The 12,499-nt window shown below is 38.3% G+C and overlaps 1 protein-coding gene across 5 annotated transcripts in view; it reads right to left on the bottom strand.

Moving 5' to 3' along the window:
- tiam1a (TIAM Rac1 associated GEF 1a) overlaps positions 1-12,499 on the bottom strand; it is a 111,558-nt gene that overhangs the window by 52,623 nt on the left and 46,436 nt on the right. For 3 of the 5 annotated variants that reach the window (XM_088321753.1, XM_088321752.1, XM_088321754.1), the window contains exons 8-12: positions 8,905-9,070; positions 4,596-4,827; positions 2,918-3,103; positions 1,047-1,199; positions 887-961 (exon numbers count right to left, since the gene is read on the bottom strand). In XM_088321753.1, coding sequence (XP_088177879.1) covers positions 887-961; positions 1,047-1,199; positions 2,918-3,103; positions 4,596-4,827; positions 8,905-9,070 — 812 coding nt within the window. The remainder of the gene's footprint in view (positions 1-886; positions 962-1,046; positions 1,200-2,917; positions 3,104-4,595; positions 4,828-8,904; positions 9,071-12,499) is intronic. The other 2 variants (XM_088321755.1, XM_088321756.1) reach the window with 2 other exon arrangements.

Genomic DNA, 12,499 nt, shown 5'->3' with positions numbered 1-12,499 from the left:
CAGGGATCAACTGAGGGGGTGTCGGAAGGGAAATCTAATAGCTTAAGCTAACGAACGCAAATTCCAATACCCATTAAACGGATGACTTGGAGCTTCTACTCATGGAAAACTGCTACATTCACTACTCTTGTATTTTATGATCACAGATGAAATGAAATGAAATGAAATGAAATGAATGAAATGAAATGAAATGATCTGCATTTATATAGCGCTTTTCAAGTCAATGACTTCCCAAAGCGCTTTACAGTGTGCTTCACATTTCCCAATAGCGGCCGTGATCTGTGCAGCCATGTAAGGCGCTAACCTGCTTATTGGGGGTAATTGGGGGTTCAATGTCTTACCCAAGGACACTTCGACATGTAACACGGACAAGCCGGGATTCGAAATGGGATCCCTTAATCCTAAAACGATCGCTCTACCTCCTGAGCAGAGACCTCACAGAAGTCACGGTTACCCAATGCTTGAGTGTACCTAGCCAGCCCCTCTTTAAATCGCTTTTTTACACAGAAAGGAGAAACCCTCCTATTTTATTGCAGTTTTGTATAATTACAATAAAGACAATATATTCAACTACAGTTTTTATTTGTAGATCTATAGTTGTTGTTTTATTACAGTCATATACTTTCAGTCGGTAATAACATTTCAAAGTAAGTTTGCATGTGGTTATGTTTAAGTTTCCCCAATGACAGAAATAGCACAGAAAATGCTTTTAAAATTGCAATACAGATCTGAACAATCTCAAATAGGTTTTTTTCCTAAATTGTAGTCCTACCAGACATCAGATTTCAAGTTAAACTTTAAACCGCAAATATACTCAACATTCATAAATGTGCATGAGTGCATGAATGTACTTAAAAAAAATAAACAAAATAAACTTATGTCTTACAGATCTATCACTTGCCGAGTCTTCGTAGGTTGGTTCAGTGGATGCCTTGGCTGTCTCGATGTCGTCTACAAACACCTATTAAAATATAGGGTTACAATGAGCAGTGACAATAACAAGGCGTTCTGAAGGAAAAATGTTGTTTGAGTGAGCAAAGGTCAACCTGGCTGATGGTGGGGTGCTGTGCTTTCAACTTCCTGCGAGAAGCAGTGTCAATCCCCCACAGCGACGAGAAACGACTACGACGTTTGCTGAAAGTGCGAGAAGGCGTGGCCTGGCTGCGCCGCTTTACGCCCAAATCTGTGCGTGCAGACACCTTAGAGAATGCACAATCATGAATTCAAGTTTAAACTGTTTGAATAAGTATTGATTATAGGCAGAAATAGATCAATGTGCCACATCCAACTCATTGATGTGTAAAAAAATGTACTAAAGGGTGCATGAATGAATGAACAAATATAAATAAAACCAATGTCTTGAAAATAAATTATAAATACAATATTTATATACACTACCATTCACAAGTTTGGGGTCACCCAGACAATTTTATATTTTCCATGAAGTCACACTTTAATTTATTCAATTAATTGTTTAATCTCTGTGTTCTTTTGCCAATAATTACTTTTGGTATAGCTTTTTCTCTGCCACTCTGCAGTAAAGGTCAGCATTTCTCCTCCTCACTGTAGATTTTGATATTGGTGTGTTGTGGGTACTATTTAACAAAACTGCTAATTGAGCACCTGTAGGGCGTCTATTTCATAAACTAGAGGCTCGAATGTACTGATCCTCTTAATTGGTTGAGCTCCCCACTTCTTTTTCCATTCTGGTTAGAGCGTGTTTGTTCTGATCTCTAAAAGGAATAGTACACACAAGTGTAAGAGGTCTCCAGCTTCTTGGCAATTTCCATCTAATTCCATTGAATAAGACTGATGAGTTCCACACGAAAGTTCTCTTTTTTGACCATTCTAAAAGATTACTCACACCCACATATGTGATGCCCTAAATAAATTTGACTACCTAAATGGAAAGTCAGTTTTATAGCCTATCCAAACATCTAAACCATTTTTATCTGTGCTAGTGTGATTGCACACGGGTATGCTCATCATCCATGAGTCTCTAACACAATTAGCAAAACAATGTGCTATTAAAACACTGGAGTGCTGGTTGCTGAAAATGGAACTCAATACATTTGTGCAGATTTTGCCTTTAAAACCAGACATTTGCAGCTAAAATAGTCATATATCATGGAACAATATATGCATAGGGTGTATTTCTGACCTGTTTCATGTTATTTTCATTGAAAAAAAGTGCTTTTCCTTTTAAAAAAGACATTTTTAAGCCACCCTAAACGTTTGAACAGCTGTGTACATTATATTTATTAATTCATTATCTAGTTCCATGTCCAATTATTTTTTTTGAGTGCATAATTTGTGTATTTAAAAAAATAGTACCCCGCAACATTACTGAGGATAAGCGGTGCAGCTAATGAGATCAGATGAAAAAAGTAGTAAGGGTGAAAAAGAAGAATAAAAATGCTTTAAAAGTGAATAATGATGGGAAATAAAATAGCCTACCTAGATATGTAAAAATAAAAGGTAACATGAATTAAAAAATACAGAAAAATTAACTATATTGATTTGCAGGGATCATAATCATGTCTGCAAATAAAATGGATACTGAGGGCAGAAGGAAACAATCAATTGTGTGTTGATGTCTGACAACGTGAGGTGGGGGAGGGGGTAGAGGGGAATAAGGAGGTGTAGGATAAGGAGACAAAGGAAGCCAGGAGGAAGGGAAAAACGGGGGTTTGCGAGAGACGGATAGCTCAAGAGAGTGAAGCCCATTTGATGGGAAAAACGCCTCAGGGATGCTTCATATTGATCTGCCAATCACACCATCAAACTCTGGTGAATATGTATTCATTATTTCCAAGACAAGTATCTCTCCTTTCTGGGGAAACTGTGAAGTATCAACCACATGCTGCTTCACATGACAACAAACAAATTGTGGTGTTTTCTCGTGTGTAATCGGTACCAATGCATGGAAGGAAGAAACGGAGAAAATCCCAATGCGTCCCATGGCGAGTTTGGTGGGCCGCGAGGCAAAGCCCAGCAGGCGCTTGGGGTTAGGGGGCTCGCCACCTTGAAGGCTGGCCAGGTAGCAGCGGCAACGGAACAAATCCATGTGAAAACGCTCCAAATTCTGCTCCCACAGAAAGATCTGAGCAGACAAAAGGCCACAGCACGTTAACGGCAAAAAAAGAACATTGCACCTTTCTTGACGAGTGTGACTAGTGGGAGTAGTTAGAATGATGATGACCGCATGACAAAGTGAGCCATGGGAGACAAAAAACACTAAAAATAATATTGTGAATTTGGATTGGGTTTTTTGAAAGAGTCTACAATGACCAATATGAAGGTTTAAGCACATGACTTTCATAATTAAGAAACTAACTATTAAATCAACAAAAACTTGTAAATAAATTATAAGAAAAAAAAACAATTTAACTCACAGAAAAATATACAGAACGCAATTTCCTTTTTTGGGGGGGAGGGGGGTGTTATTTGTTTCTCATCTATTTTTTCCTTTCCAATCATGTTGCAACAAACATTACATCAAAAAATGATCAAATCACCTGTAAAGAAAAAAGGGATGACAGATTGAAGCCGAAGGTCAAGTCAAGTCAAGTCTTATTCATTTGCATAGATCTTTATCACAAAAAGCCTCGAAAGGCTGTACAGAGCACAACAACAAAGGCTTAAAAGTCATCCATCCATCCATTATTTACACCGCTTATCCTCACTTAGGTCGCGGGGGTGCTGGAGCCTATCCTAGCCATTGTCTGGCAGTGGGCAGGGGATACCCTCACCTGGTTGCCAGCCAGTCGCAGGGCACACTTGAGACAGACAACCGTTCATATGCTCACTCATAGCTAGGGACAATTTGGAGTCATCAATTAACCTGCCACGCATGTTTTTTGGAATGTGGGAGGAAACCGGAATGCCCGGGGGAAACCTACTCATGCACAAGGAGAACATGCAAACTCCTCACAGGAAGGCTGGCTTCAAAACTATGACCCCAACTGTGCTGCAAACGCGCGAACTACTCAGTAAGAGACTGTTCCCCCCCCCAAAAAATGTGGAAGCTTTTTCTATCAATCATTTGACAAATAATCAAATCATATCTCATTTCATCATACTAATAATTGGTTAGTCCACCTGGAAATTAGCACATTGTTTGAATTACGATATATATTTTACAATTTCTGAAATTTTCCCATCCTCCCTCTTACTCTCTAATAACTTTACAATGTGTGTAAAACCTGAGACAAATAGGCATCTTCTTGTGTGAATTTTAAAATGGGATTGGATGTGAACCAAAAGAGTGAGTTATGAGAGTGGGTAATGTTACGAAATTACAAATGGTTGCCGCTCATTTTTGGTGGAAGGGAACAACCACACACACAAACGCACGCATGCACACACACACCCAAACACCCACAAACAAATTACAATTTTGTAAACATTTAGCTTATTTTAAGTGAAGTAAGACAATTTAAACATGTCTCTAATAGCAGATGGTTATAAGTATTTTTGTCTACTCTCTGTTGAAAATGGTTTTTTGACTGATGAAGAAAACACATCCATCATTAGACGAACAGAATATCTTAGAATTATACTAAAAACACTGACAGATAATTATTTTTGCTTACCTGCTCCAGAATGGTCTTTCTCTTTTTGGTGTCAGTGACGGTGGACAGCTGCATGTCACCCATCTTCTTCATTTTTTCATCCATGTCGATCTTCTGCTCAAGTTTGCGGATTTCGGTGCGCAATAGGCGCACCGTGTCGTCACGGTGGTGCTGGCGGGCTAGTGCGGCGGCACATGCTGAGTGAATCGCTGTGATCCAGTTCTCCAGTTCGGTCTGGCCAGATGTCTGAAAGGTGTGAATGGCCATTAAGACATAAGAAATGTATACAGTAGTCCCTTGCTTTAACCAAGTTCAAGTCAGGTCATTTTTATTTGTCCTTTTATCGCAAGAAATCAAAGAGCTGTACAGAATACAGAATACCATTACACCAGCCCCTGATCTAAAACCTACATGAGGGAAAGGATTGAGTCATGTGGAAAGTAAAGAAACTTTAAGAAGGGGCGTAACGTGGTTTTCATGCATTGTGTCTGCATTCTGAATGGCTGAACAATGGCTAAGAGAGTAGATATTGGTAAACAAAAAAAAGATCAATGGTCACAGGTACATTATACTGAACTTTTATTTGTTCCTATGTGTAATTAAATATATACATATATTTTTGTTGACTTTGATGACTAAAATAAAGTTTCTTTCTTGCTGCTAGCAAATACTTTGTGCTATTTTAAACTCTTTCTATCTACAATCTTTTTGTGCAAATGGGCAGCTATAAACTGACACGCATTCTGCCATTGGGCTTCAAAAATGCAGGCGCAGCTTTACTTTGTTTAAAAACTTGGGCTCTGTTGAAGTTGGGTAATAACTAGGTTCAACACAGAAGACAAAAAAGAAAGTACTGTACTGAAAAAAAGAAAGTAATGCATGTGATTCATTTTAATGATATGGGTAAATTTCAACAGAAATAGTACAAAAATAAGAAAAAAATATATAGTATAATATAGAGTATTTCTCAAAAACCACCCAAATCAAGTACTGTACTACAAAAAACTACAGACATAAAACAACAAAATCTACTATCATAATACAACAAAAGTAGTGTTTGCAGTGACTGCACTGGATCATTGCTCCATTGATCCAGTACTACAGAAAAACTAAGAATTTACTAATATAGAAAAACTACCAAAAAACTACAGCAGAAATGGAACAAAAATAAAACTAGAGTAACATTCCCCAAAAAAATCAGCTGAAATCTGACTACAGAAATACTTAAAAATACTTTTGAAAAAGTAAAACTACTGTAATTTGTGTAAACTAAATATGAAATGAAGTGCTCAAAACAGGGAATTTACATATTATTTTGCTTTAATTGTGATTGTTTCAAAACAAATTTGATGAGACTAATCTAGTTCAAAAGAACAATACCATGTAAATGTCTGCTTTTATATTCATTCCTAGATGGAAAAGTATTTTTCCAAGATCGCCCCTTGGCTAAACTTTTGAAACCGATGAGGCCCCCCAACTCCAAATAGTAGCCCACCCCTGGATTAGAATATGGAATGAGTTCTAGAAGGTATGCAAATGATCAATAAGAGGCCTAAAATCGAATTTGCTTAGGGCCCTATGAAGGCTCGGGCCGGTCCGGTTTCTACCCCACGGGTTCATTTTTGAAATAAAATCCTTGTGATAAAAAATGGGGGGGAAATTTGACCATCTATGATAGTGAATTTTTGTTTTCAACGTTAAGATTTTTCTTGCTATAATAAGAAATCCATGAATGGCCAACAAAAATAATTTCGATTTGTAATTTTTTTTTCAATTGTGAATTTTTTTGCTAAAAGGGAAAAGCTGTAACTTAAGATACATTTTTACACATTCAATTTGTTTAATTAGAAATTGGTAAAGTATATAACAGAAATAGTTTTAAAGTGCATTACTTGTTTTATAATTCTTTACTTTGTTTTGATATTAACAGTTGTGTTTCTGTGTATTTGGCGTTCCGGGTTGTTGGGGGGCACTACTGTGCATTAAATGTTTTTGTGCAGCACTTTGATTTGTAATTCATTGTCTGATAAGTGCTTAACAAAAAAAATGGATTCATTGTTAAATCTCTTTTCCAAAATAGCTGATATGCAAACGTGATCTGTTAAAAGGACATGTACTTTATTTGACAGCTGTCAACCAGACTTATAAAAGTTCATCAAGGCGTATTTGTCATACATTCAAGAATGTGACAGGTTCTGAGCATATAAATGACAAATTGTCACAGCTCATATTATTGTGACAGGGTACCCTTTAGACACGTCACTGTGCCGTACGCGGCATACATTTTAAAATAGGAAAGGCGTCCGTCTCATCCTCTTACCTGAAGGATTACAAAAGGCCATTTTTTTTTCAACTAGGCACTGAACGTGTAGTGTTCCTCCATTCCATAATATTCCACGCGCCATGGGATCTCGATAATTTAATTCTCAAACATGACAGTTTGACTTCATACCCCTAAGAGTTGTGACAACACCAGATGGCCAGGACTCAAACCATTTGAAAAACAAACGACGATTGTAGTAATCAAGGAATGCATAGTGCTCATTTCCGCTTGTAGTAATTGGAACTTTGCTTAACGGTTAGGTACAAGTTGCGTGCTTTGATCATCAAAAGTAGCATGGGATAAGTTTATCTGCTGTTTTGTAGACCTTTTTTGTAGACCTTTGTTACATTTGTAGACCTTTATTACCTTTGTGACCTTTGTTACCTGCTGCTTCTGACTGTTAGGTACAAGTTGAGTGCTTTGATCAACAAAAGTAGAATGGGGTAAATTTACCTGCTGATTTGTAGACCTTTTTTGTAGATCTTCGTTACCTTTGTTACCTTTGTGACCTTTGTTACCTGCTGCTTTGTACATTGTGCGTTCCTTTTTTGCCATTGCCTCCTCTTAGATATGTGATCGTGACTTTTTGTGTTTTTAGTGTTAGTGTGGGGGGGAAACTGAAGGCTTCCAGTTTTGTTTGGTTTAGTTAACATCGTTAGTTGTTGGCTAGTTTGCTAGCCTGCTGTGCTCATTGGTTTTTCTCCCAGGTGGGTTTATGTCTGTTGCCTCCCAGGTAGCCTGCGTACTACCATGTCTGTCAGCCAGCCCCCAGTTGTTTCTGCCGATCGGTCCCAGTTTGTCTTCTTCAGCATCTCGCTAGCCTGCCGTGATCGCTTGGTTTGTGTTTGTTGCCGTAGTATTTTTTTTGTAGGCTCGCGGTTATCCTGGCTGCCTACTGCATGCTTTTGGTCAGCCAACTTGCCGTTTTTCTGCCAATCAGTCCCGGTTAGCCCCTTTTAGCAGCCGGCTAGCCCTCTGTATCCTGGCTGGTTTAGCACTAGTTAGCTCTTTGTGTGTTATTTTTGCAAATTTGCCACATTTTGGCTGCTCGCAATTTGTTGTACCACTGCTGCACCCACCTACGACACAACGCCTAGGCATTCTCCACAAAAACAACCAAAACGTTACTTAAAACACTCAAAAACCTTTCAACTGACTAACATGTGAACCAATATGGTGACTGGCTAGCTAGGGCGTTGGTGTTCTTCACATGACGTCAGAGCTCAAAAGGTCAAATACAAAACGGACTGTCTTCAAAATGCATTATCTTGGAATATAAATGGCGGCGCCCCTGTTCGGCTGCGGCTACATCGGCTCGCTACAGTTTTTTACACTTCGTCCGGCCATAAAACCCAGTCTTTGACTCAGTATTGACGGCGCACAAAGTCAACTCAAACTGCAGATTAATATACGATCGCAGTTTTTTTGCTGGATATCGATCATCCAGACATCAAGCGCTCGGTGCTACGACCACTCGGGAGTGTTTATTTAGCCACGGACTGCTACGTCAACAAGACCCAGCGGCCTACAAAGCAGCAAAGCAGAGTGGCAAGAGAGCGGTGTGACCGGAGGAGGAAGCGAGGTTGTCAGCTAGGCTAACCGCTAGGTTAAAGGCTAAACCCTTCAAAATGCCTCTCCCATCCATTTTCCTCTTCAACGTTTGCTCTCTGGACAATAAACTGGACCATTTACAACTGGAAGTAACATCGAACCGCGAGATGACGAACTGCTGCGCTAAAATTCTGACGAAGACATGGTTAATCTTATCTATCTGACGCTCAAGGAAACTGTGCGGGTCAGATGTATCGACATTTTGTACTGTATCCACGTGTGCATGAATGACAACAAAGTATATCTGAATCCGAATCTGAATCTGAATAAACCAATCACATGTATATAAAATATGTACTATTTTCTTACATTTTGTATGTTTTAGAATTTGGGTTTCACTCTAAACAAGTCACTGTGCCGTATGCAGGAAAGGCGCCTCATCCTCATACCTGAAAGAGAAAAGCGTCGCCGGCTGAATTGCTGAGGCAGAAGACAAAATCTTTCTTGGGGTGTTCAGGAACCGCCTGCACGATGGCGTTCTCGGCCCACAGAGCGTGTTTGGGAACGCTGGTGTGGTCAATGCCTGAGCGACCGTCCGACTCGTAGAGGAACAGTGTGCAGCCTGAAATGCGCGGCCCAAAAAGAAAAAAAATTACAAACTCAAAATCTTAAATTTATATGCATCAATGGAAAACTTAGAATTTTAAAAAAAGAGTTACAAGCTGATATTATGAAGTGTTCCGAAACAACGATGCTCCGGCATTTTTTGAAAAAGCTGAAGCAGATGTCTGTGATTTTTTTTTGGAGGTCTTTCGTGACAATATTCAACAGCAGGCCGTGGTTTGTACAAGACTTTATAACAGAATAATAAATGTACAAATTACCACTCTTTTGTAATAGCAGAACTGCAGCCCAGAGCTCAAGGTAAATACACCCATGTCCCACTTGATAAACTTTTTCTTATTTTTACCAATCAACCCTGGATGAACCTTGTTTTGGAATCAGTATTATGATGATGCTGACAAAATAAAAGCAATCGACAGAGATATTTCAGAATTGCAGAAGGGTAGAAATGGTAATTTTTTTATTTCACTTAGGGTGCAGGCTCACACATTATTATTAGATACATTTAAAGTTCTTGTAAATTTCGCCTAAAATTCTAATCCAAGACGCACCAAAGTAAATAGAATGCTGTTCTTGAACCATTTGGAGATTATGGATGGTTTTTGGTCTCCTTTGAAAGGTAACACTCTGAAGTTTTGTCTGAATCTGAAATAATCAAGTGCAAGTGGTATTAAAATTGACTAATCCAAGTAAGAACACACAGAAATAGAAGGTATTTATTTGGGCCAGAATTTTTTTTTTGCAATTAAATGCCTGCAGATGAGTTTAGCATAGGCAATTTAGCTGGAAAACAGGTGATACAATAGCTTAAAACATTACCTGGTCGCAGGTCAAATTTGATCAAAATCTGAAATACTAAACATTGTATTTTACTAATTTTTTTAAGTGTATATCTAGCCATTTCCGAAAGTGGCCATTTGAAGATGACTGTTTCACAGCTATAAAACCTATGCAAGTATGTATTTCTTTGATTTTTGTAGAGATTGTGAAAGAGTTTGAATTTTCTTCCCGCGTCTCTATAACTAATTTGCACACTTTGCACATAAAAATGGTGTGCAAAAAGAAATCACTAGTGATGTTACGCACACTTATTTCAGTGTCTAATAGGGACATCTTCATATTGAATTATACAAAATTTTATTTGCTAACCAATGTGTCAATCATCATTTGAATCGGTCATACTGGCTAAAGTTAGTCAGAGGTAAAGGAGGCTGATCATTTTTGCCATACGGACCTTTATAGGGTAATAGCGGCTGTGGACCGTGAAACAAAGCCTGCAATTGGCCGAAAACAACGTCAATCAAATTTTCAGTTAATAGGAACGTCCATCGATGCGTAAATACTTTTGGGTTCATTTTTTTTTTTATCTCTCAGCATTATCCTGTGTTTTGGGGTAAATATTTTACACAGTTAGAATTAATAAACTCTCGTGGATATAAGGAGGCCATTGTTGCGTACTGTTATCTTGTTTCAGACTGATCCTGATGTTTCTGTGATGAGTACATTGTGAAAAGGTCATCATATCTTAAATTCCAAGAGTTTAAGCTTTCCAATGATATGTAGTATTTCAGTGACTGGTGACATCCTACCGACACGTATTTGCTTCTCAACAGTCCGACGGGTTAATTCAAGGAAATAAAGTAATATAAACAATATATAATAATTGAAACATTACACAATTTGGAGAGTATGCATTAGTTAAACATTTTTGTGTTAACATATTTCCCTATGTGAAGTTTTTTTTCTTTTGTGTGTTTTTTTAGTAACAAACTTGGATTTTATATGAAAGCAACATTGGTGGGCCATCTGGGCCTGCAACACCTTCTCTTCTGGCCTAAAAATATCTGAATCATGTGATGTTGATTACATTATGTCCATGAATATCGAAATAGTTCCAAATTGTCTGCCAGCTTCCTTTCATTGGTTTTCTTCTTTTTTCCAGCATTTAACCAATCACATTCTCGCCATGACTTTTTTCCAGGGTCAGAAATTTACTCGGAGGCCTTCACAATCAGCTGTGCAGGGCTTAAGCCATAAAATAATTGACATTAAAGCTGTTAGTTTGGACCAGGGGTGTCCGCACGTTGTAGAAAGCGGCCAAGTTTTGGTAAGCTGAAAATGTGTGAGAACCGACTTTTTAGCCTGGCATTCTTTAGACAGTCTTTGATAAATTCACATTCCAAGAAAGTGCTTGTAAATCAGCATAGCGACCTCAGTTGCTTCACCATTTTTACAGTGTTCCGTTTCCAGTTAGCTTTTTGTGTTAAGCATGTTTTGTCTGGCAGTTCCTCTTGATATTATATTCTTTGAAAACAACCACAGTCTCTTGGGGGATAAGGCAGATGCAGTTGTTTCGGACTTTGTGAAAAACCTACTGTTATAATGATGTTCACAGTCAACTTTCCTTTTTTTATCTCCAAATGGGATGGGCTAAAATTCTAACAGAAAGCCACGGGTAAGGTGGTCAAAAAGGCTTCTGCCATCATCCGGTGAAATGGTTTTTCTGTACAACTTTATTTTTAAAAATACTGGCAGGCCACATATTATTAATTTTATGACAGGATGCGGGCAAGTAATAATTTGATCAAGGGCCATTACAGAGTCCGAGTTGGAGGGCCAGCATCTGCTAAAAGGCTGAACAAAACGACAACGGTTTCACAAACTATGAATGGCTCGTGGGGAGTAATAGAAGTATCAAAACAAAAAGTGTAAGAAAAATCCCTGCGTCCACTGTTTTTGTCAAATGGACATTTTCCGGAACTGACACCCTTGAAAAATTTGTACAAGAGAGTAATTTAAATCTTCTTGAGGATGGATTTTGTGCACAAATAAAAACATTTTTTGATGAGTAACATGTGGCTATATAAATAAATAATATTGCAATTTAATGAGGTTAGTATTGATAAAACAGTTGTGTCGCAGTTGTAGCTGCAGTAAATGTTCTATAGCCACAAAATAGTTTTCAGGGTTCGATTGATTCTGATGCAGCCCCCTTAAGGGCATAGGTGTGAAATGCATGGCCGACCACTGAAAAGCAACACGTTTAAGTAAATGTTTTTAAAATTCTGTTCCTACTTATGTTCCTTAGGAGCTGAAAAATGATTGATTATGCGTTAAAAATATAGTTTCGTTTATGGAAAAAGCCCTGATTTTTGAGGGTCTTTCCAAAACCACTGTGAGGCTTTTGAGACTTATTGGGTTGAAAAATAGACTTCACTCTACAAACCATGGCCTGCTGTTGTCGGGCAAACAAAGTGTCTGCTTGTCCTCCAGACTTATTCGACGAAATAAAATGTGTCGAAACGCTTGGATACGAAGTAGGCAGTTGTTGTATACAGCTCAAAAGGATGAAATGGATTAGACAAGGATACCGGCGTGAAATTAAACCAAGATAGAAAATGGAAATCCCGGATGCAGCGCCGCAAGC

Source organism: Urocampus carinirostris, chromosome 17 (assembly GCF_059441175.1).
Source record: "Urocampus carinirostris isolate Australia breed hairy pipefish chromosome 17, RoL_Ucar_1.0, whole genome shotgun sequence".
NCBI classification, from domain to species: Eukaryota; Metazoa; Chordata; class Actinopteri; order Syngnathiformes; family Syngnathidae; genus Urocampus; species Urocampus carinirostris.
Note: the sequence above shows the minus strand (reverse complement) of the source record. Positions and strands in the feature narration are given on the sequence as shown.